The 26,525-nt window shown below is 37.5% G+C and overlaps 2 protein-coding genes across 2 annotated transcripts; both read right to left on the reverse strand.

Moving 5' to 3' along the window:
- Positions 1 to 458: 458 nt before the first annotated feature.
- LOC147404690 (uncharacterized) lies at positions 459 to 1,091 on the reverse strand. The gene has a single exon (XM_086437885.1). It carries the CDS (start codon positions 1,089 to 1,091, stop codon positions 459 to 461), a length of 633 nt encoding a protein of 210 aa, XP_086294011.1.
- Positions 1,092 to 5,419: 4,328 nt separating this feature from the next.
- LOC147404691 (uncharacterized) lies at positions 5,420 to 25,774 on the reverse strand. The gene is made up of 2 exons (XM_086440747.1): positions 25,444 to 25,774; positions 5,420 to 6,287 (listed from the first exon to the last, which is right to left on the reverse strand). Exons 1-2 carry the CDS (start codon positions 25,551 to 25,553, stop codon positions 6,083 to 6,085), a joined length of 315 nt encoding a protein of 104 aa, XP_086296873.1. The 5' UTR covers positions 25,554 to 25,774; the 3' UTR covers positions 5,420 to 6,082.
- Between the last annotated feature and the right edge of the window lie 751 nt (positions 25,775 to 26,525).

Raw genomic sequence — 26,525 nt, forward strand, 5'->3', positions numbered from 1 at the left:
CTCTGACCTTCCCATTCTTCTTAGGCACCACCACAATATTTGTTATCCACTCCAGAAATTGCACCTCCCTTATAAACCTAGTCCTGATCAACCTGTTCACCTCCTCATTTACCGCTTCTTTGAACCGCGGTGTTAATCTCATTGGCTTCTGCTTGACCGGACTAAAGTCTGGTTTGACGTTCTGATGGTGGCAGCTCGCCTCTGGACTGATTCCTGGCATCTCTTCGATAGACCAGGCAAAAATGTCTCGATTCCTTCTTAAGCACTTTGCTATATCCTTCAACTCCCTTGGTCCCAGTTCGACCCCTAATCTTATCTACTTTCCCTCTCCTACATCCACCATTTGTAGGCCTTCCAAACATGGGGGTCCATCAAGTTTGGTCTCCCCCACTATAATTGTTAACGCTGAACTTTGTCTTCGGCTGATTCCTCTCTGCTCAATACGCACATTTGCGCCGTTACTTGGTCACCCCAGACACTCCACATTCCTTGCGAGTGGGGAATCGAAGAATTTGATAGTAAGTAAATGAGACGGCTCTCATCTCATGCGTCCACCACCTCCCCAAAAGGACATTGTACGAAGAGCTTGCCTCAACGACCACGAACCGGGTCATCAAGGTCACTGGCCCTGCTTTGACTGGTAACACTATCTCCCACCCGGGCTGACTAGATGTTCCATCGAAACCAACCAACAGTGCTCCTACTAGAGCAAGCACATCCCTACTGAGGCCCATCTTCAAAAAGGCCAATGCGTATAGGATGTCCACCGAGTTGTCGCTATCTACCAACACTCTCTTAAGCACAAAGGTGCACACCTGCAAGGTAATTACTAGTGCATCATAATGGGGTCTGACCATCCTTTCCAAAGCTTTCTCAGTAAACGCTACCGTCTGTTCCCCAAAGGGTTCCAGTTCGGTAGGTCCACTCTTTGTCGTAAAAATGTGAGCCAGGTGCTCAACTCTCCTTCTCTTTAACCTCTCAGTATTTCTGGTTTGCCCGGACCTGCCATTCTCTTCCCTAAAGACAACGTGTATCACGGCTGCCCTTCCATCATGTCCTCCTACTAGTGGTTGTCCTGCCCTGAGATTCATTTCTTAAGACAGGTCCTCCATCTGTCTTCTGGGCAAGTCTCTTAGTCTGCCCTGTTCTACTAGCTTTCGTAGGAATCTCCTCATAGTCTGGCATCTATCAGTGGTGTGAGCTCGCACCATGTGATACCCACAGTATCTCTCGCCCTGATTAATCTGATCTCGAGGAAGCGGCACGAGCCACTCAAAAAATGGTTCATGAGCAATAAGGGGCAATATCTCGCTAGAGTGCATAGCGAAATATGTCCCATACCTTCTCCTCTCTCCATCTTGCTCACGCGGCCGCTTTCTGTCCTGCTACTGTAACTAGGGCTGCTTGCTAGGTTTTTTCACGGTATATATGACCTTATTCTTTCCCACTGAGCTCCGGGGATCATCTTCTAAGCGGATATACTTCTCTGTTCTCTCGAACAACTCGCTCAAAGTCTCCGACCTCTTATTCACAAGGGATCTATACAACCCTATATTAGAGGATAAGGAATTTCTGAACGCCACTACCGTCGTTCGTTCATCACAACTCTCTAATGGCGTTGCTTCCTCTCTAAACTTCCTGGTGAATTCCTTGAGGCTCTCTCCCAATCCTTGCCTCATGTTAAGCAGTGCGTCAATATCTCCTCCACTCTTTCGGTTGCCAATGTACCTCGCGACGAAGACAGTATAAAACTCTTCAAACGAACTAACGAATCCACATGGCAATTTGTGGAACCAAGTCAAAACGTTCCCCTACAAATTCGAAAGGAACAATCTATACATTAGCCATTATTTCTCTTCCCACAACGCAAGCATCTGCCGGAAGTGTAACAAATGCTCCACCGGGTCCTTCATCCCGGAATAAGGGGTAAACCGTGACGGCACGAACTTCTTAGGAATTTATTCGACTAAAATTTCTACTGAAAAGGAGGACTTCTAGATTCTCCGAACGGCTTGTGCTGCTACTATGCCCACGTCGACACTCTTTACCCTTTTTAGTCATCTTTCTAACCTCTTTTTGAGTCAACCCTACTACGAGTTCGACTTGAGTGGTTGTTGTGGCAACCTCAGTTCCGTCTTCCCTCGTGGGGATCACTAACGATGTGCTTCCTTCTGTACTAGAGGTATGGCTATCCTTATTTGTTCCCTGAGTGTCCTTCGGCATATTGTCTCATTCCGCCTGCTGGCGATCATCGAGATGCTGACTCAAGTTCCGGTTTTGCTCTATCAAATCATCCATCCTCTTTTGCATCTCCTCTTGTTGTTTTCTCATAGCCTCCAGCATCGTCAGGAGTTGTGTGTCTGCGGCCGGAACCACCGGTGGGGGCACATTGACTTCATTCATTCTTGTGGATCTCACCATCGTTTTAATTGAAATCGATTTGCTACTAGTTTCCCACAAACGGCGCCAATTTGTGCGGGTCAAAATCCGATGGATGACTCTGAGAGCCCCAACCCACACCGTTCCGAAGTCGCTCCTCGCGGCAGCCTAGTACCTACCACAGCCACTCCGACGCTCAAGTCAAATCGATAGAGGGACAGTAATCAGTACTGGTTAGCTCTCGATCTTTCCAACCCCCCTTCAATAGTGCTTACTATGCGCTATTTAACCCTTCATACCTCACCCTAAGATTTCCCCCTCTATAGGCTGCAATCATGGGATTTTTACTGGTTCGGTGCGGTTGTTTACCTAATCGGGATATTCTAGATTGATCGAACCTATCTGCAAAGATCCCTTCTAGGATTTCCGGGATTGACGTGTACACAACAGTATTGCGATTTTCTTGAGGCTTGGCCTGCCCTATTTGGCTAGGCTGGCCTCGCTTAGTGTTGTGCTGCCTTACTGGTCAGACTAGGGAGGTCTCTGCTTTGACCTACCCTACCTGCTGGACAGTGTCTCATCAACTGATTTATGCTAGGTACCTCCTAGCCGACATGGACACATGTACGACTATGATTAATGTGCACTTATTTCCCTTTACAATATGAAATTTGAAAAACTTTATATCATAAATATTAATTTTAAAATATAGGATTACCTTGAATCATATATAATGTAAAAATAAATAACAAAATAAATCGGTTCCAGGAACCCATAGGTACCCATCGGATAGAACCATTCTGCTTCCTATCGATTCAATTCCATATTAGACCTGACTCTAATCGGTTCTTATAAAAAGGGAACCGGAACTAGGGTTTTTGATTTCGATTCCGAATAAATGAGTACCCATTGACACCCCTAGTTAGAAGTTTCGAATGGGCTGATTTTTGTTGAGGATGATCTCTATGATACATTCAAAAAAAAAATGTTTAGCTCTCTTTAGGGCCTCCTAACGCCACCCTACATGCGTTCGGAGCCCTAAAGATAGCCAAACATTTTTTCAATGCAAGGATCAGAGGTTTCGAAATGGTCTTATTTTTTGTGAGGATGATCTTTATGGTGAAGAGATCATCCTCACCACAAATTAGTTCATTCTGAAACTTCTAATCTTAGTTTACAAGTTGAAGTATCGTGGACCATCCGATTTTTGTAAACCACTTTTAATGGGGTTAGAAGTTTCGACAAAGAATGATTTTTTATGAGGTACGAGCTTTCCCTAGTATATATTATAAAACACAACTAAGTTAGAATAATTGTATGACGTAAATGTCCAATTATCTACAGTTTTGTAGGTTAAACCTCCCATCAAGCTATAATTTCATGGGAACTACTTTATTTTTTTTATTTTCACCTCTTAAAATTTTACTATATTTTCTCTTTACCATTTAATCCACTTTATTATTTTTTATCTTTTACCTCTTTAATCTTAATTTTTTTTAATAATACCCTCCAACTCTATTTTTTTTTTTTTTCACTTTTATCCCTTAACTCAAAAGAGGATGCCCCTCCTCTAAGTTTACTATATTTTCTTTTTTACCCATTTAATTCACTTTATTGTTTTACATCTCTTACCTGTTTAATCTCTTCTATTTTTTAATAATACCCCTTCCATCTAGGGCCCACGTTATTTCATTTATCCTCTACCTCCCCTAACTTTACTATATTTTCATTTTTACCCTTTTAATCTCTGATTTTTTATAATATCTCCTAAATAAATTTTTCGCTTTTACCCCCTTAACCCAAGAGGGGATGCCCATGCAATAGGCACAGATGATATCTAGCATATATTTTTATGTGTGCGTGAAAGGAATGCCAACATCGCAGAGGTCATGTGCACATTAACATCCTCCCACAAATTCTATGGACATGGAATGCCCTCTAAAGGTTTTAAATCATATTTCTTTTAATGGATAAAATTGAGCCTTTTCAAAATAAAGGATAAGAAAGAAATTGAAGACAAGGTTGAAGAAATACCTCAAGAATAAGATAGGATTTTAGGAGAAATAAAATCATGGATAAGTCGAGGTTTAAAATGGTGAATCGCAAATGAGGCTGAATATATTGAATATAATTTATCATGATTTTGGACAGAAAAATAAAGGATTTTTTTGGCTAGAGATTAAAGAGGGCACTTTAGCTATTTTCATTAGTCAATATGAGAAAATCGAGGTCAAGGAGGTGCCTATAAAAAACACCAAATCAAATGACAACCCTATGGGTCTACTGCAATTAGCAGTTTTGATAGAAGGTTATGAAAAAAAAAACTTTAACTGTAAGCCCAGATTGTGTAAACAGTGAGTCGGAATGCTCCTGTCCTGTCCTGGGTCGTTTGAAATTTCTTGTATATCCTCTTCTATTTTATAACAATACTAGAGTGACTGCATTGGACACGGTACTGATGTGGTGTGCTCAAAACCATAGATTCTTTTCACTCATATCTCAAGGGAAAGCATCTATGGTTCTGAGCACACCACCACGTCAAGCACAGTGTTGAACAGTGTCGACCACTTATAAATGAAATCTTCAAATCAAATAAAAATCCCTGAAATTCTTTAAAAATCTTACACCAGGAAATATATATATATATATATATAGATTATGATCACATCATGAATCAATTAGTTGCTTCTTTATATATATATATATATATAATCAATTAGTTGCTTCTTTAGGTCAAAACCTATCTTGTTATTGTCCCTAACAAACCCCAAAAAATCTCAAAAGCCATGGAATGTCAACTTATGAACAGGGAAAGGATCTATAAATATCATTTAAGGAGGTTGAAGAAATGACACCATACAGACAGACAAGACAGGCAAAGCTACAATGAGTAAGAATGTGGGCAATGGATTTACCAATAGCTTTGCAAACAAAGGACAGTAATGCCACATGACGTGAAATAAAAAAGGCCGAACAAGTAAAGAGCCACCTTGAATGGATTTTACAACTCCAAATGATGGGTTTCAACAAATCCACAGAATGAATATTTAAAATTTTAAAATATATATATTATCTAATTGCCAAAAAAAAAAAATCAGTATTACAAAGATTAGTACACAATGAACTTTCATTATATATTTGCATTCCAGGTACTTTGAACCCTAAAGAGACTATGTGCCTGCTCCTAATCCTCCACAAAACACCTACTCGCCACGTTGAAACTGCATCTACGAAACTTGTACCCATGGCTTAGCCAAACACATCAAGAGATTAAATTCAAATCATGAAGTCAAAACACTATAGTTGCACACTGAAATACATAGCTGGAGAGATCTCACGCACAAGAATAAAAGAAAGAAAGGCTTCTGATGTGTCACCTGAGACCTGTGAGTTTGCATGCCCAGCAGAAACACTAGCACACTTGCCAGCACGATCACTCACTTGCAATCTCCAAGCTTACTATATGGTCTATATTAGTCACGTAAAGTGCTTTTTTTTTAGAATAAGCAGTCTATCTCTGCAGTGTGACCATCTAGGATGCACTTTGTTCCCAGTTTGTATTTTACATCAATTATATTTATTAAAGCTTGGGTAAATAAACATGCCACGAAAAATATGGGCCAAAAGCATTGCTCAAGAACTCTCACATTTTACTTCAGAACAAAGTTGGAATACTTTAAGAAGGCTTAACGTGCCTAAAGTTCTACATGGATAAGGGTAGAAGCATTCTTCTCTTCTTTTTCCTGGCTAGTCTTACTTGTTTTGTAACTTTCATGCATACAAGCAACAGCATTGTGAGGCATATTAAGATAAATGCAAGTCTCATGTACCTGAAATATAAAGAAACTGCTGAGAAAACTAGAAAAGCGAGAATTACGAGCTCCCATATTACAGATATCACATCCACCCTGCATTCATTAAAGCAAATACTGTCACAATTATTATCCCAGTGTTGTACTGCAATGGATATTGGTAACTAAACATGTATATCATACATCATACATTTATAAGAGGACTCCTGCGTTACAAATTCTCAACAACAACAAAAAATGCTAAATGAGCTACCAACTTCTCACATAGCATTTCAGTTACTGTTAAACCAAATGGATTTATGCCAATACCAAAACAATTTCAGATCAATAGTTAATAAGTTCAAGCTGGGCATTCAAAAATTCAGTTATGGTGGTCAAGCTAGAGATGATTATAACACGATCTTGATCCTCTGGGGTCGGCATCAAGGATACTTTAAGATCTTGAAAGACAGAACTCTTGAACTACAATGCATGGTAATCTTGGACAAAAACAATCACTTAGGATCATTTATCGTATAATCCCACAAATGGAAATTTCAGTGAATGCTGACATGGGATATATGACTTTTGATATAAAATATTAAATAACATGAGGAGTTATACATTAGTATAGAATGCTAACTAGCTTCAATTTTTCTCAATAACATTCATATAGAAGAGAACCACCACCTGGGACGAAGAATTGAAAATGCTACGAACATGGTTAAAAAAATCATCCAAAAGAAGAATCCTAGGTTGCTGAGTTCTATTGACCAAAACAATAAAATTATACATCTCCTAGATAATGGAAAGTTCCCCAATTGTTCCATCATGTCCACATATCATTTATCCAAATTTCCAATATGGAACACATCTATTAGGGTTGATTATCTACGGCAGTCATTATTGCTAAAATTTGGCTTCAATTCGGAATATGCAAATCATAAAGGCATTCCAAGCAGGCACCATTTCCATGAAAACCTTAGGTTCGAGCCAATAAAGTTTTTCATTCTGGAAAACAAATTGTAGAAGGTTCAGACACTGCCATGAGCAAAATATCAGGCTTTCCAAGGCAATCCTCTACAAGGCAAGGAAGAATATGCACTGGAGGAAGAAGTGAAGCTTATGGCTGAGCTGGCCAGAAAGAACTGGATGGGTAGACTACACATGAATCGTACAAGTAGACCACCTTAGGGTCCTTGTACATCAATTTATACTTCGACCAATTTTAAGAGAGTGTACAAAATAATTAAAATTTGAACCCTTGATGAAAGAGACAACTTGGTAGGTTGGTAGAGTCTGAATGGCAATACACAGACCTGGGATAAAAAAAACTGCCTCCACCCATTTACCAATCAACAGAATAAATAAATAAAATGAACCATTCGTTGTAATATAACTTATATCACTGGGGTTTTGGGGGTTCCTAAGGGCGAACACCTTCCCTTTGTTTGTCAAATAAGCAAAATCAAATGTTAAAAAAAGGTAAGTATATTCCAAATCTTGAGAGCCTACATATTATATACAATAAATAAGTATAAAGATATCCACCGATCCATATCAATTAATGCACAGTGCAAACCAATAATGTCGTTGACTGATTAATACAACCTACACATTTGCTGACACCAAGGACCTGCCTAGAAAGAAACCCAGCCCTTCTAGTATGCTGCCCAGTGTAAAAAAAAATGATCCACATGATTGCCGAAATTTCTTCTTAACTGAATAATGCAGCATTTCACCACCAACAGCCTAAAGTTACCAAGAAACCACCATCCAGATAGATTGATTTCACAAATCCACAAAAGTCCTAGGCATGGCATCTCACTAACTTTGGATCTCCAACAATACCAAGGTTTTGTTCCTTGATGGAGGAAACATCATTTGCCTCAGCATCATGAGAAGTGAAAAATATTGATGTGATTCTAGGTCTGGTCAATTATAGGAAGGAGGTGGAAAGGCCAATTGGGTGAATGAGAATAAATAAGGGTTACAAAGGTGATGAGTTAACTAAAATAAAATAAAACACTTAAGTTAAAATATGACCCAAATAGGATAGGCCCGTGATCTATGATGTCCCCATCAAATATATTAGAAACTCGTGTAAACCATTATGCATGTAGTTCTAAGATTATAGATTTACTCCACCTGTTACTCATTTTAAAAATACTCTATTGCTCCGCCACAGTCCATATCCAAGAGCTTCCAAATCGGTGGTAACACTAATAAAGTTGGATTTTGAGACATTCTTGGTTGCAGAGGAATGAAGAATTAAAATAGGGGAATGAATATATAGTAAATTACAAATGGATGTTTACCCATGAAACGTGCACAAGCTGTTGAAAATCTATGTTAGTTCTGCAAGCAAACTTTTATTTTGGGAACCAAGGTATCTGGGCCTCTTAGATCACTTGACCAATCCTCAATGCATGCGCACCCCAACCCCCTCCCCCGCCCACCTACCAAGTAATTTATAGGATAAATCCCTGAGGGTGGTCTCTAAGGGGGGATTTGAGCTCAAGACCTCCCCTTCATGAGGTGTGGTCTTGGCCATCTTATCCACCCACTACAAGCAAAAAAATTTATTAAATAGAACTGAAGTTAAAAATAAAACATAAAAAAGTCCATGCTCGATTCACGGTGATCCAAAATTAATGGAAAATAATCTCCATCCTTTGCTGGCTTTCAAATTTACTAATGTAAATGGAATCAATTCTAGAAGTCCTCCATTTTTCAGTTTTTCCCTAATGTTGAAACCCCTCCGGTGGGGACATATGAGTTCATGGGCTATCGTATTTGGGTCATAATTTAGTTTTAGTGTTTTGTTTTGTTTTAGTGTTTAGGAGGGTCTATCTTAGTGATTAGAGATAAATTTTAGGCTTATTTTTTTATATTTTATTAGTTCACAGTATAGGTGTCTAGGGGTAGTTTTGTAAGTTTATTATATTTATTTATTAAGTTTATATGGGTTGAAAATTATAAGAGAGGTAAAGCTACGAAAACTAGGGTATTTTTGTAATTTTAATCGTAGTTTAGATATTTTGCTCTTTAGGGTTTTGTTTTAGTATTTAAAGGCATCCTTATGTTATTCTACAAAAGATTTGGCTTGAATAAAATTTATAGAAATTTCTTTTTCTTTGCTTGAATGCTGGAGCATTCAACTTAATGATGCCGTGGAAATCATTGGGCGTGATTACAGGTAAATCTATCATCGTTTTGTAAGTTCCATCTTTTTGTCAATCCCGAGACTCAATTGTGTGTTGGAATGAATTGTAAGACATAGAAGACTTCAGCATCGACATGCAAGTTCAGACACGACAAAACAACCATTTCTGTACGTAACCCAACCAGGTAATTGGACTACCCGGACCAACCCTCACGTAGTTTTGGATACCCAAATTCCCCACTTATTTAGGCCAAATCTCTCTAGCTTTGAGTGTCCCAAAACAACACCTAAAATCAACCAAATTGGATGACTAAGAGTGTTGTCGGCAGCACCATCGGTGCCACCCCTGCCACCGACAGAATTCTGCCTTTCTACGCAGTTTTCATAGTTTCTGTTGATGCCACCGACAGTGTGCACCAGCCATATTTGTGCCTTATTTGCTCTATTTTGGTGCCACCTACAAGTAGTCATTACCCAAGTAATTTATACATATTTTGAAGCATTGGCCTTACTTGAGTGTGATCAACACTTGAGGAATTAAGCTCCTAAGCCTCCCACACCTCGAAGCATCCTCAACCTCTATGAGAGCCTAGATCTAGTTGAGCGCCCACCTTCAACCCTCTATGCTTCTCATTTGATCCACATCTTCACTTCCCTCACCTTCACCTTACACACACATTGGTACAACATTTGGAGCAAGGAGCGAAAGTAGAAGGAAGGAGTGAAGCTCAAGGACATCAAGAAGCTCAAAACTCAAGATTGGAAGGTCTACATGTAGAGCGTGTCCTTGTAAATTTTGTTTTTATTTTGCAAAACCTTCTAAGGTATTTTTTTGGTTTGACCTTGTCAAAAACGAAGCACTTGCTTGAGTCTAGGACTCTTGTCAAGTGTCAAGGTTGTGAGTTTCATAAGCACAAAAGTCAGCTCATTGAATGAGGTGTTGCCTCTCTCAAGTCAAGAAAGTTTTGGAATTTAGCCTAGGGAAAAATTCCATGTAAAGTTTGAGGTGAACCTAAAACCTCTTTTGGATAGTGAACACCAAGAACTTAGAAAAGGTCATCTTGGGAGTGGATGTAGGCAAGTTGCCGAACCACTATAAATCGTGTCTCTCTTTCCATTTTATGCCTATGCTTTAATTTGCAAATGAATGCTCTTTAATAATGTTGAATGCCATTAATGAATTGCCTTAAATATCTATAATTTCCAGTGCACTCCCTTCTCTTGCACAAGTTGAGACCTTGATTACGTTGGGACTTAGTGACTAGCTCTAGGTGAGTAGAACATAACACTCTACCCACCTAGAGAACGAAGGATTAAAAAGAAAATTTTAAATTATCTTATTCACCCCCTTTTAAGATTAGACATGATAAAAAGCCCGCAATTTCAATTGTATTAGAACGGGTTACTCTAGAAAGGTCTAACAACCTTGAGTTGATCCGAGAGGGTTTGAATCATGTCTAACCCCAACAAGTGAGCCTCAGCTCGTCCTCCAATGTTTGATGGCATCAAATAAACCTTTTGGAAGAACAAGATGATGATATACATCAATTCCTTAAGCTGGGATGTTTGGACCTTAATCGAGGAAGGATGGAAACCTCCTGTCGACATCATTGAGGTTGACGTTGTCACTACTTTGGTCTCAAGACCATCAAGGAGGTGGACCAACCAAGATAAAACTAACAGTCGCAATAATTTTAAAGCACTTAATACTATAACTAGTACCATCTCAGATGATGAGTATCAAAGAATATACACGTGTATGTCCGATAAGCAAGCTTGGAAAATTCTAGACGCGGCACATGAGGGCACTAACATAGTCAAATAATCAAAACTCCAACTCCGTAAGACACAATTTGAAAACATTAGGATGGAGGAAAGAGAAACTGTCAAGGAATTCTATGCGAGACTGAGTGACATATGTTATTCCATGTTTTATCTAAGAGAGCTTGTTCCATAGGGTAGAATTTGTGCAAAAATTCTTAGATCCCTACCCAAGAGGTTTGCCTTTAAGGTCACCTCAATCGAAGAATACCAAGATGTCGAAACAATGATGGTTGAGGAACTCATCAGTTTTCTCACAACCTTTTAACTCCATCTCAAAGACCCTCCTTCAAAAGGAAAGACATCGATCCTTAAGACCTCATCCTCTTAGCCATCCTCTAAACGGTCACCCCGTACTACTTCTCAATCCTCCTCCCAAGATCATAGTAAAACTACTACTAAGGAAAATAACAACAGTAACCTCGAAGAAGAGGACATGGCCTTATTAGCTTCTAAGTTCCATAGATTCTTTAAGAAGAAAGGATCGAATAGCATAGGTAAACGAAACAATCCTATTCACAGACAACCATCCTTAGGTAAATCTTCGTCTAGGTCTAAGGATAATATCGTATGCTACAACTGTGTTGGCAAATGCCATTGTTCCATTGTGTGTCCCTCTTAAACCTAAGTCTATAGGCCCACCAAAGCCTAAGTCTAAGGGAACTTGATGAGGACATCATAGGCATTCCCTTCAAAGTGTTCCTAAAGAGAAAAAGATACTTAGATTCATTACGGATGGACGAAGTATGGATGAGCACTGTTGGAATCTTATTGGGTCATCATATTTCATGTTTTTATTTAGTTTATGTTTATGAGTCTATTTTAGTGTTTAAGATGAGCATTTGAGGTTATTTTCATGTTTTATTAGCCTATAGTGTTAGCATAAGTGTTTAGGGGCAATTTGGTAACTTTATATTGATTTTTTAATGAGTTTTCATAGGTTAAAAATTTAAAGGAAATAAAAGTACAAGATTGGGACATATATGATATTTTTGTTTTTGTTTTATTTAAGTTATTTTAAGTTTATTTACAATCATTGGATCTCCTTATTTTAGTTGGATGGTTGAGATTAGATTTAGGGTTTAAAGAACATTATAAATACTTACTTCTTACTGTAATTTTCTTCAATTATGATGAAATTGAGATTGAAGCTTTGATACTCCCATTAATGGTATGGTGTGAGTCCAAGGTAACATTTGTTTTCTCTATCGATTTCTCAATCGAGGTGGGTGTTTATTTTTTTCTTAACATCTTCTCACTTTCTCTATTAAATTTCTATTTTGAACCTCTAAAACATCCATAAACCCTACCCAATTCACTCTATAAACCAAAATCCCATCAACATTCTCTTCTTCGTTGAAACCTAACCCTAATACCTATAAAAACCCGACCTAACCCTTTCTTTCACAAACCACATCATTCCTTACCACCCAAAACCCTAATCACCTTCCGTTTTTTTAACTTACAATTTCTCCAAACGTTGTTAACTTGTTGCCCCCATAAATCAGCACCACTTATTTGGCTATTTTTGCATTAAAATTGAGCCTAGAAATATGTTTTGAACATCTAACTAAAACCTTAAGCTAGAGGAAGACTTGTCTTCCATTGGCACCTATCGTTAGTACTTGAATAACTATTACTGTGGAAGGACTATTTTGATTATCGCTTGGATTCTCATGCATATCCATGAATGTATGAGCTAAGGATTTATATTTGCATTGCTTATGTTAATTCAGTCTAATCCCAGATTTATAATCCCAGATTTATCATCCTAAAGTAACATTCACCGTCTTGCATCACAACCTACCATGGCTGTAAAAGCCACGTGGGATGATTACTCAAACAAGTCAGAAGGTGAGGATCTTCAAAATCTGAAGAATACAACACCCTTCGGATCCTTATGGCATCCAATACAGTCTCCATCCCTGATGTTGATGAAGTTGATGAAGAACAAGAATCTGCAAATCAAAATTCTCCTCAAGATGCCTCATCCTCGGATGAAAAGAACGAGGATGGCGATGACAAAGACTTGGAGGTTCAATCAACTTTTGTTCATTTGTTGTGACGTGAAATTGACCAAGAAACATAGTCAAGTAAAACAACAGTTGAGAGTTGAATATCAAAAGGCTTGTCAAGAAAAACGTTATTTAGGACTTCAATTAGAAGACATCAAAATTCAACTCGAAACAGCCCTTGAAAGAAGTCTAGCTTGCTCGCAATATCTGAGAAGGCCACTGACGAGAAGGATAAATTGCTCAACAATTTACAACAATTAAGAACTCTCTCAATATAGCAAACTCCACAATAGCTCATCAAAACTTAAAACTTGCAAATCTTAGAGAAGAAAATAGGATTCTTAAGTTTGACGTCAGTGAGCTTCAGAACCAAAAAGCTAGAATTGTTCATGGAGACTCATCAGACTCCAAGAAAGTCATCACATGCAACTTTTGTGGTGGCATTAGTCACATGAAATTTGAATGCATCGAATAAAAGACCGTTTACTCCACAACCACACAAGCTCCTATTAGTAAACCTGTAGTGGTTGAAAAGAGGAAATATGAAAATGCGAAGGGTCCTTTACAACAAACTGAAACAAATACAAAGAAAGAGAAGTCTCCCAAGTCCAAGGGAGTGAAGAATCTCTCTCCTCCTAAAATGGACAACCATGTTAGGGAACTCTACAAATAGGTTGCTTTCTTGAACCTAAAAACTTGAAAGCTTATTGAGTCAAGTGGAGGCAATCAAGGTGCAAGAAGGAACACGAAGAATAAATCTCCTTCAAGATCACCTAAGAAGAGTATGTCCCCTAAAAGAAACTCACCTGTGAAGAAGTGAGCAAAGACAAATAGGAAAATCCTTTCTCCTAAACACAATCCTCAACCCCCTAAGAAAACCTTGCAATGAAAAGCTAAATATGGGGTCAACAAGTGCCTCGTGATTCACACAATTCTCAAAGATGGAAACTTTATACGATGGTATCTTGATAACGGTTGGTCCCGACACATGACCGATGACTAAAGTCAGTTTAGTCACTTGGTAGAGTTCAATGGAGGTTCCGTCACCTTTGGCGATGGAAGCACCGCTAGGATGGTTGGGCAAGGCACAATTAGTGGATCGGGATTGCCCAAGGTTAAAAATGTGTTTTGTGTGGATTGTTTGAAACATAACCTCCTCAGTATATCTCAAATATGCGACAAAGACCATCTGGTGAGTTTCAACCTTGAAGTCTACGAAATGTCCAACACTAATGTTAGTGTTATCATGAGACTTGTTCGCACTTCCGATAACTGTTATGTCATCCAAAATTCAGGGAATTCCACCACTTCCTGTGTTAGTAATGTGGCTCAAGTGGACGAATCCAACTATGGCATCAACGTCTTGGCCATGTTCATTACAAAAATTTGTTTCAACTAGCTTCTAAAGCTTTTAATCCGAGGGCCACCCAAATTGGGTAAGAAAGTGAAAGATGTCTATAAGGAGTATCAAATTGGTAAACAAACTAGAAGTGCCCACAAAAAGAAGTTACACTCGCTACCTCAAAACCTCTAACCTTATTGCACATGGATTTAATGGGTCCCACTAGAGTCCAAAATCTAAGAGGTAAGAGACATTTCTTGGTGGTAGTCGATGATTACTCCAAGTTCACCTATGTTGCCTTCTTGAAAGAAAAATCTGATACATACGAAGAATTCAAGAAACTTATAAAGCGACTTCAGACAGAACAAAACACTTTCGTAGGTAGAATTAGGAGTGATCACAGCAATGAGTTTGACGATGGTCGGTACACGCAATTCTATGATAAATATGGAATCCAACATGAATTCTAAGCTCCCAAGACCCCTCAACAAAATGGAGTTGCTGAGAGGAAGAACCGTGTTCTCTAAAAGATGGTTACAGTCATACTTCATAGTAAAAAACTTCCAAAAAGTTTGTGGGCCGAGGCTGTCAATACTATTTGCTATATTATTACTCGAGTATATCTCCGAGCAGGTTTGGACAAAACAGCTTATGAACTCTAGAACAGTAAAACTCCCAATGTTAAGCATTTTAGGGTCTTTGGAAGTAAATGCTACATCTTAAGAGACCGTGAAACCTGGGAAAGGTTAACTCGAAAAGCAATGAGGCAATATTCCATGAATAATTGAGCCTATTGAGTCTTTAATCGGAGAATTAGCTCCATTCAAGAGTCCATAAATGTGGTGATTGATGATCAACCCACCAAGGACATTGCTTACTCTAATCCGGCAATTGAGGATGAAGATGTCTTTCTTAAATCTTTTCCTCATTTGATGTCATCATCTCCCGTGCCAAAAGGTTTACCCATCATAAAAGATCATCCCCCAGGTCAAATCATTAGAGATCCTAAAGCAGGTGTAAAAACCAAACGACAACTGGAGATGTTGAATAATCATATATGCTTCACATCGAAGTTAGAGCTCAAGAAAATTGATGAAGCCCTCACTAATGAATATAGGTTGCAAGCCATGCAAGAGGAACTTCTTCAATTCACTCGGAACCAAGTATGGTACTTGGTACCCCGGCCATCTGATAATAATGTCATCGGAACTAAATGGATATTTAAAAACAAGTCCAACAAACTTGGCAATGTGGTCCGAAACAAGGTTCGTCTAGGAGCTCAGGGATACTCTCAGATTGAGGGTATAGATTTTGATGAGACATTTGCTCCTGTAGCTAGACTTGAGTCCCTTCGAATTTTGATGTCCATCACTTGTTCCTTCAATTTTAAAATCTTTCAAATGGACGTCAAGAGTGCATTTCAAAACGGGACCCTTAATGAGTAGGTGTATGTTAAACAACTTAAGGGTTTCATTGACCCTAAACTTCTTTCTAGGGTTGCAAATCAAACAGCTCAGAGATGGTATGTTTGTCTCCCAAACGAAGTATTCACACAAATTGGTAAATCGTTTTGATCTTCAGTCCGGTAGAACTCAGAATACCCCCATGAGCACAATACTCAAACTTTTTAAAGATACATCTGGTAAAAGTATGAATCAACATCTCATAATACCCCCATGATCACAACACTCAAACTTTTTAAGATACATCTAGTAAAAGTATGAATCAGTATCTCTATAGGAGTATGATAGGTAGCCTTCTTTACCTGACAGTCTGTCGACCAGATATTTCCTATAGTGTAGGAGCTTGTGCCCGCTTTCAAGCCAATCCCAAGGAATCGCATTTGATGGCTATTAAACGGCACCTCCAAGCATGGCCCTAGTACCCCTTTGATTCCTCTTCCAATATTGCTGGGCATTCTGACACCGATTGGGCCAAAAACATAGATGATAGAAAAACCACCAGTGGCGGTTGTTTCTACATCAGGAACTGTCTCGTTGCTTGGCCTAACAAGAAATGGAACTCCATTTCATTATCCACCACTGAAGCCAAGTATATTACATCCAAAAGTTGTTTTGCGCAATTTTTGTGGATGAAGCAAATGCTTCTGGACTACGGGTTATCCTAAGATATGATGGGCTTATTCTGCGACAACACCAACGCCATCAATATCTCAAATAACCATTTCCAACACTCTCAGACCAAACATATTGATATTAGGTATCATTCCATCAGTGAACTTATTGAAGATCACATCATTTCCTTGATGTATGTTCCGACCGAGAGTCAACTTGCCAATATTCTCACTAAACCATTGGATTCATTGTGACTTGCACATCTTCGTAAATCCATTGGGGTGTGTTCCCTGTGAGCCCCCATTCGAGAGTTTTGGCAAAGTGCTCGTGAGCACTCCCGGGAATTCATAATTTCGATAAATGCCCAAAGTGGGCAAATTCGAGTCATGTGACTCCATTTATGATCCGTTATAATCAAATTTGAGGTTATAGCCTCATTTTGGTGAAATTTTCCATATGGAAATTGTCACGTCATTTGGGCCATTTTGGCTTATGCACCCAAAAAGTCAAGATTTTCAAGAATCATTCAAATTGGTAGATTAGAGTTCTAGGATTCTTATCATGATCTAAATGACCAGTGGAGAAGATTTGGAATCCATCACTTCGTTCGGTCACACGAAAAAGTACTCGAAAAAGCAATTTCTAGTGTTTTGTCTATGGCACCGACAGAACATGAGCTTTAGGTTTTAAAACCCTCGTTTGGCTCCATTTTCCTTCATTTCTACTCTTCTCTCTTTTCTTCTCTGATTCCCCTTCATTTTCCTTCACTCCAAGACATCTCTCTTGCCAAAATGAAGTGTTCTCCGCTCCTCTTTCTTCCATGATGATGATCTTCATTGGCATACTGTCTTTTTCAATCATGGTTGACGTGATGGCAAAACGAATGCTTCAGTGCCACCACCACGTCGCACTCGAGGAGCCTCCTCGTCACGACGTCCTCCAACTCCACCATTGCCTAGTAACTAGAACTCGAAAAACCCTCAATCTTCGAATGGTTCTCTAGTAGCACCCCACTCGAAGATGAGACGCAATATTATCTTAATCGCATCAAGAGGTACAAAAATCGTCTAATCATTGTAGAGACAATGGTTGATGAAGCAACCATTCACCTTTTCGGTGTCATCAACAAACTCTGAGCAATGGCTTGAGAAAACATCCTCTCGTGTGGCAGTGATGTGTCCCACATAGGGTTCGGGCATTCTATGGGAATGTGATCAAAGCCATTCACAATCCTCCCCAATTGACTGTCCTTGCAATTAATCTCAGTCCTCATCACACCACCATCATCACTCTAACAATGATTGCTCGATTACTCAATGTGGAGTGCACCCACGAGCAACAGCTGAAACAGCTTTACACATTGGCTTTCATCGAATCGCCATCAACTATAATTTATGGTCGACCGGACGTTCATTGGGTTAAAGGCAATGCTCTCTGCACCACTTCAATGTTGCCCATGTATCCGATTCTCCACAACATTTTCACGAAGAATCTATACCCCTGAGCCGACAACTATACCGAACATGCATTTCTCATAATGGAAGTGATGAACCGAGTGGCATTAGGCCAACGAGTGTACTTGCTTACGCTTGTTCTACAGCACATTGTCTCAATCATCAACTTAGGGAGTTCATCAAGTGTGCTTCCATTCGGCCATTTAGTATCTCGACTCGCACTCAAGTGTGGCCTCCCTTCCAGACTTGCTGGTCGTGTGATCCCTGGTGAACGTTTCACCATGGTCAACCTCAATCGGATAGATTTCAAGGAAGTTGTAGCCTCGTACTCGAGTGTGGCCTCCCTTCCGAACTTGCTGGTCATGTGATCCCTGGTAAACGTTTTACCGCAGTCAACCTTAATCGAATGGGTTTCAAGGAAGTTGTAGCCAGAGCAGAAGCTCCACAACCTGAGCATGAGCCCGAGAACCCTTGGGATTTTTCAGACTCTGATCTTCTCCAGGTAGATAGATGATCGAAGGCTTCTTACTCATCCTCCTGAGGCCCCAATTGATTTTGAATCTCGCTTGTTGTCCATCGAGGAGACACAATTATACATGTGACAGCAACAGGACATCCTTCAATCTCAAAAGAAGACTGAATCTCAGATGAAGCAGCTTCACAAGTACCTAAGTACTCTTGTACAAGCCTATGATCCAGGGCCACAGCCTCCCCTATCAAATGACAAACCTGCCTCTTAGAGTGGCAGTAGAGCTACCTAGAGTCATAGTCCTATCTACAGGGTTTAGGATTTATTGTTTTCTAAGTAAGGCTGTTTTTATGTCTATCTCTTTTGATTAAGAATTAATTTAGGTCGAGTCATTTGTAAGATTTCTAAAGTTACTCTAGAACCACTTATTAGTACCATTTTTTGTATCTGACTCTCATTTTGTAACTCTGACAATTAGTATTAATGCAATATCTATCTTTGGTTAATTGTCTCTTGTGATTGATTACATAGGCATCCATTATTTTATCTCACGTTTAGATGCTTTATTGATTGTGCACTCATTTGCAAATATGTGCTTCCTTCAAAGCATCTTACTCTCTCTTGAGTTGTGTATGTATATTTAATGTCTAGACATTGGGTACAACGCACATTGTAAGTTTCTAACAAAAAGGGGAAGAATATTTTCCACCCAGTGTGCATCTATTGTATTTTAAAAATATTCTTTACATGTATACACTAAGGGAGAGCAAAGCAAGTCATTAACAAAGGGGAAGATTGTAAGTTCCATCTTTTTGTTAATCCCAAGCCTCAGTTGTGCATCAGAATGAATTGTTATTGGAAGACATTGAAGACTTTGGCATCAACATGCAAGTTCAGACACAACGACAAAACATGTTTGTGCATAGCACAACCAGGTAATTGGACCACCTAGACCAACCCTCACGTAGTTTTGGATACCCAAACTCCCCACTTATTTTGGCCAAATCTCTCTGGCTTTGAATGTCCCAAAACAACACCTAAAATCAGCCAAATTGGCTGACTAAGAGTGCTTTTGACAGCACCATCGGTGCCACCCCCTGCCACCGACGAGTAGTCGTTACCCACGTAATTTCTATATATTTTGAAGCATTGGCTTCACTTGGGAATCAACACTTGAGGAATTGAGCTCCCAAGCCTCCCACGCACCTTGGACCATCCTCAACCTCTATGAGAACCTAGATCTTGTTGAACCCACCTTCAACCCCTTTATGCCTCTCATTTGATCCATCTTCACTTCCTTCACCTTCACCTTCGCGTAGCACACACATTGGTACAACATTTGGAGCAAGGAGGGAAAGTCGAAGAAAAGAGTGAAGCGAAAGGACATCAAGAAGCTCAAGACTCGAGATTGGAAGATCTACATGTTGAGTGTGTCCTTGTAAATTTTGTTTTTATTTTGCAAAACCTTCTATGGTATTTTCTAGGTTTGACCTTGACAAAAACCAAGCACTTGTTTGTGTCTAGGACTCTTGCCGAGTGTCAAGGTTGTGAGTTTTCTAAGCACAAAACTGAACCCATTGAATGAGGTGTTGCCTCTCTCAAGTCAAGAAGGTTTTGGAATTTAGCCTAGGGAAAATTTCAATGTAAGGTTTGAGGTGAACCTAAAACCTCTTTTGGATAGTGAACACCAAGAACCTAGAAAAGGTTATCTTGGGAGTGGATGAGGCAAGTTGCCGAACTACTATAATTCATGTCTCTCTTTCCATTTTATGCCTATGATTTACTTTGCAAATGAATGCTCTAGAATAATGTTGAATGCCTTGAATATCTATAATTTATAGTGCATTCCCTTCTCTTGCATAAAATTGAGACCTTGATTACTTTGGGACTTAGACAGTTTTTGTTTGCGCTATTTTTCAGCGCTTATTGCTGAAAAAATTAAATTCAACACTTTTTGTCTAAATAGCACGTTTGTTTACTCTATATTTTCAGCGCTTATTGCTGAAATTAAGTGAAAAAAATTCAACACTATTTTGATGCTGAATAAAAGTGTTGAAGCAGTAAGCACTTCGCTTTTTTCGACACGGACAAGTATGCCCTTCGTTTTTTTGAGCATGGACAAGTATGCCCTTATTCTTAAAAGGATATTACCTCTTATATCTCATGGATAAGTATATAAGCACCCCACAAATTAATAAACGCACACCATGGCTAAATTATTGTCTTATATGGGTTAAAAGTTTTGGAATGAGTTGATTTTTGGTGAGGATGATCTCCTCATTAATATATATAAGCCCCCCACAAATTAATAAGCCCACACCATGGCTAAATTATTTTGTCTTATATGAGTTAAAAGTTTTGAAATAAGTTGATTTTTTATGTAGATGATCTCTACAATGAGGAGATCATCCTCACCAAAAATCAACACATCTTGAAACTTATAACCCTATCAAAACAAGTTCAAGAACCGTAAATCATCCCTTTTTAAAAAAAAAACTATTTTTGACGAGTTAGAAGTTTCAAAATGGACTGATTTTTGGTGAGGATGATCTCTAGACCATATAGACCATCCTCACTAAAAATTTGCTCATTCCAAAAACTTTAACCCATATAAAACGAAAAAAAATTGGCTATGGTGTGGGTTGCCCTTATTAATTCATATGGTGATTTTATAATTACACATCCTTCATTTCCATCGAAAATTATTCATCCAAAATTAATATTGATTTCAAGTTTTGGTGACTTGTATGACATTATTATTTTTAATTTGAAATTTGTGGGCTTTTATAAATAGAAATTATTATTTATAAATTGAATATTTGAATATTATTTATTATTTAAAAATGAATTGTATTTTAATTTTATAAGAAATAATATATTTTATTGTGTTTAATAAGAAATAGGCATTTGAAACATGCAAACAATGTATAATATGATTGGGTAACAAAGACAATTTACCAGCTTCATCAATGTGTAACAAATATGATTCAGCATCTAAACAAACAAATTTTTCAACACTTAAATTCAGCGCTTAATGCTATTCAGCACTTATTTTTTTCAGTTTAACAAACAGCACCTTAGTGAATTGCTCTAGGTGAGTAGAACATAGAACTTGACCCACCTAGAGAACAAAGGATTAAAAACAAAATTTTAAATTATCCTATGCACCCCCTATATGATTTAACACGGTACAAAGTCCGCAATTTCACTTTTCTATTTTAATCTCCTTCTCATTCTCTTTGTTTAACCACCTACACACAAAGTTATTTTGTTTCAGTCTTGAAACCAGCCCATAAAACTTTCTTTTCTTGATTTTCAAGAAATCTTGAGTTCTTGATTTTTTATTCTTGATTTCTGGAATTCTTAACATAATCCTTAAAGTACAAACCTCAATGCTTAACTTTTTCTCTTACATTATAAACTTAAATCCCTAACCATAATTGCAAACGTCTTAATTAAATCCCTCCAACCCTAAATTTTTACAATAATCTTATTGTATCCCAAATCAATTTCTAAACCCTGTATTTCATCTTCTTCCCTCCCATCTTCTATCGTCCTTGTTTTCTTTTGGTGTCGTCATTTATAATGTTATCTTAATTGCAACCAATTTAGATACAACCAAATCATACCACGTGGTTTAATCAAAGAAAACAAAATAGAAAGAGAAAAAACTTAATAAATTGAACTCCTTGAGGGGATTGACACCTCCAAGACTACTTCAAGGGCAATTAAACTCCTTAGCCAAAGCCAAATTCTTCGTAGCATTGTTTTAATAGTGAAATAAAATCAACATATTATGTTGACAACCATTTACCTCAAAAGACCGATCTGATGGGAAAGGCGAAACTATGAATATAAGAGTCATAAGTTGAACTAGGACACGATACGTGAGTACATGACACATGGGAGCGAAGGCGGATAACACAACACTCAACACTCCCCTCACCCATAAGGGTGAAAAATTCCCTCGAGATTCGAACTCGTGACCAATACGAACTTAGCGCTCTAATACCATGTTGACAACCATTTACTCCAAAAGACCAATATGATGGGGAAGGCGTAACTATGCATATAAAAGAGTCACAAATCAAACCGGAGCACGATACGTGAGCATGTGACACTCGGGAGCGGAAGCGGATAACATAAACAATCAACATATTAAACTACTAATAAAAAAATTTAAAAACTTCTTATTACCACAAAAAAAACTCTTAAAAAAAAGGTCAAAAGGCAATCCTAAACTATGTTTCAAAATCATGTCATGGAAACAAAAAAAGAAAGGTCGTTATAACGAGAACACTCATGACATGTTCCGTTTTGGAAAATAAGGTCAAGTTTTTTTTTGTGGGGTGTGTGTGTGTGTAGAGGGGGGGAGGGGGTTCTTATTATTCATATCAATGGTTTGAAAATAATGGCAACTAGGAAATTATGTAATGGCATTAGTAGTCATTTTAGTTTTTTGAATAACATGGTTTTAAACAACAATGGTAGTTTACCACTATTTTGAGGATAATATCTGCTACTTTTGTTCTACAACTTCAAATTTCATTTTTAAATATGTTTCCTCATAACATTTTTAATATTATCTATGGTGGGGGCCTCCATTATGTAATATTTTCCATTTCCCATTGTAATGGACACCTCTTGCCTGTAATACCATTTTGTAACTTTATCTTAAACCTTGTTTTAAACCTAATCAACTTTTAAATGATAAGCAGCAATAAATAAATAAAATCAAGATCAATTAAAGCACAAAGGCAAAAATTGGACCCAAATAAGAAAAAGTCCACTAAAAATCTTGAACCACATCATTTCTTCTCTTAAAAAATCCGACCCCACACCTTTCTTTAACACATTTTTTTTTCCTTTTTCTAAATCAAATTGGAAAATCTCTAAATTTTTAATCAAAGCAAATCTTAATAAGATTTTAAACAATGCATATCCACATCCCCATAAGGTAAAATGAAAACAATGATAATAGGTATGACCACAACCCTAATGAAAATGGTTAAAGGTTTGTAGGGTAAGGAAAGAATTAAGGGTTAAAGATTTGGAAAAGAAATTAATGAAATAAGGGTTAAAGAAAGTGGAGAAGGATTAAGGGTAAAATAAAATGGGATTTGTAGGTTTCAAAAATCAAGGAGGTTTCAAGAATCAAGAATCAAGAAAAGGATTTCAAAAATCAAGATTCAAGAATCCAAGATTTCAAGAAATCAAAAATTCAAGATTTCTTGAAAAATCAATAAAACAAAGTTTATAGGTTGGGTCTTTGAAAGGATTTAGAGGATTCTTGATGGTTTCTTAATCTCTCACGAATAAATAAAAGAAGATAGAGGATAAAAAGATCACAAAAAAAAATGATATTTACCTTGGAATCACCCCCAATGATTTTCATGGCATCAACCATGTTGAATGCACTAACATTAAAAAAAAAACAGAAACTTCTTGTTTATTCCATTCATTCTCCGTCAATAAATTCTAATACAATCTATAAAAAAGGAAAATCAACCAATAGTCCTAGTAAAACTAAAATACCAAATAAAATAACCTAATTTTCGTAACTTTATTTCTCCTAATTTTTCAACCTTAATAAATTTAAATAAAAGACAAACTAAAGTTACTAAATTGCCCTTAAATATTATATTAAGACCATGGGCCAATAAGACATGAAAATAAGCCCTAAAAACATAATAATAAAGTCCTAAAACAACTCAAAACTAAAAAATAACTAATTTAAAATAATCTTGAATACTAAAATGATAAATCTACATCCAATTAAGTGAAAATCTAAATAATCACAAATTTTGCATCAGAACCCTTGGTTGTTGACTTGATGCTTTATTCTTTTCAAGCTATTGCTTGTTTATCAATAGAATTTACTAATTCAAATTGATCTTGTGTGTTCCATTGAACACAATCTCTTAATTCCTTTCGAATCAATATTCACAAGCTTCTGCTACGTTAGTAAAGACTAAATACAAAGGGATGGGTTTATCAAATAAACAAAATAGAAGAGGGGAAAGAGGAAAAAAGTGTGAGAGGGGATCAAGACCTCTAAAACCACTTTGAGGAATCAATCATTCTAATACCAAATTCATTAGGTTTTCATGGAGCTATTCAAACAATTCACCTTAGGGCGTATGCATCCGTACGGTCCAAATCGAACGCTTAAGGTTTGGTTAGGGCATCCAACGCTCTGAATGATTGATGAAGGTTTGATATATGCTGTAGAATTATATATCTTCGTACATTTCTTTCCTTGGGAAATCAAATAGTGGAATCAGTGAATTCCCTCATTTTTCCCAAGAGAAAACAAACATGGACGTTCCATTCTAAATCGTTTTCTCAGCTAATGATCAATCAAAATAATGTTTTCTCAATCAAAAATACACACCCAAGAAAAGAAAAGAAAAAAACTGATTTTCTTAACCAACCTCCATAAATGAACATCTCTTAAAAGTAAGAGATTTCAAGGAAATGGGAAAGAGGTAGGCCAACCCAGAAGCTCCACCATTGACTTTCAAGAACAAGCAGACCATCTACTTCTCCAAATCATGATATGCTACACAAATATTTCTTGAAAAACACAGTATCACATGCCACCTATTCCTGCTTGATCCTCTAATTCCGAATCTATCTATCATTTAAAAATCGATAACTCTCTCTTTATCTCTCAAATTGAAAATTCTCCCAATTCGAAAACAAACTCGTCTCGGAGATCAAAATTTGAAATTCAAACAAAAAAGGACATAAGAGAAACCCTGCTGTTGATCGGTTGAATCCGTAATCTTCAACCCGAAAAAAAAATACCGATTTACCGACAATTAAATAGTAGATAAATTCGATATCTAGGGTTTCGAAGATTGTAAACAGAAAGATATAAATGGGCTGAGACAGAAATAAAAAATAATTTTTTTGTAAAACTTTGTACCTTGAATTGAGATTTGCAGTGGAGGTGAAGAAAGAAAAAGAAGCCCATTCGTACTTGGATCGAATCTGATACTCTCTGAGCTGTTCGGCCAGATTCGAACGCGTGATCATGGCTTTTGTCTCTCCCTCTATATATGTTTCTCTTGATTGAAATCGAAGAGAGATTTTAGTCCATTAAAGGCCTCTAGTTATCCAACTTAGGACTTGCAGAGCAGAAAGTCAAAAGGAGGGAATTAAGCCGGAGATTTGGAGGAAGAGAAAAAGATGGTTAGGTTTGAATCTTCTAACATTCGTTGTTCTCCTTCTTTGCGTGGATTTTACTTCGAGATAAGTTTGGACTCATGTTATAAATTGATGCGTAATTATTTTCGACCGCCCCCCATCACAGAACTGTTGATCATTTCCCTTTGGGATACGCATTTTTCTTGAATATCCCGATGCAAATAATCTACGATTCTGTGATAGGAGCGTGTGTCAAAGGAGAATGTTATATCATCATCGTGTATAAGTATGTCCTTCTAAAACTGTTAATATAACCAAACATGTCCATGATTTTTATCTCGGTCATTGATTACATTTTGACCCACAAAATTTAAAAAAAAAAACCTAGGGTTTTGTTCATCTGTGAAAGAAGAGCTTTGGAGAAGACCTAATACTCCATGAAGGTTGAGAAGAAGATCAGCCGTGTGAAGATCAAATAGAGTTAGGTAGATTCCATTCCCTCTCTCTTCATCTAAAAGATAAAATAGGATTTTCTTTTAGGGAAGAATCTGAGCTTGTGAGCTTGCATCTCAAGCTCTAAAACAGTGATTAAAGAATGTTTTAATATGAATGAAATTGATGAGGACATCATAAGCGTACCCTTCAAAGTGTTCTAAAAGAGAAAAAGACATTTAAATTCATTGTGGATAAATAGAGTAGCCAATAAATACACAATCAATAGTTTTAAGTCCTAACTTGGTTCTTTTAAGAATTTGAACCATTACTTTAACTAGGCACCCTCACGCTTTCAAGAATTTATATGAAGGTATTTTGCTTTTTCATAATTCATAAAACGTCTAATTAATTTTCTTATGGAGTGTC

The sequence above is a fragment of the Akebia trifoliata genome, chromosome 4, assembly GCF_017979445.1.
Source record: "Akebia trifoliata isolate Shusen 1 chromosome 4, ASM1797944v1, whole genome shotgun sequence".
Taxonomy (NCBI): Eukaryota; Viridiplantae; Streptophyta; class Magnoliopsida; order Ranunculales; family Lardizabalaceae; genus Akebia; species Akebia trifoliata.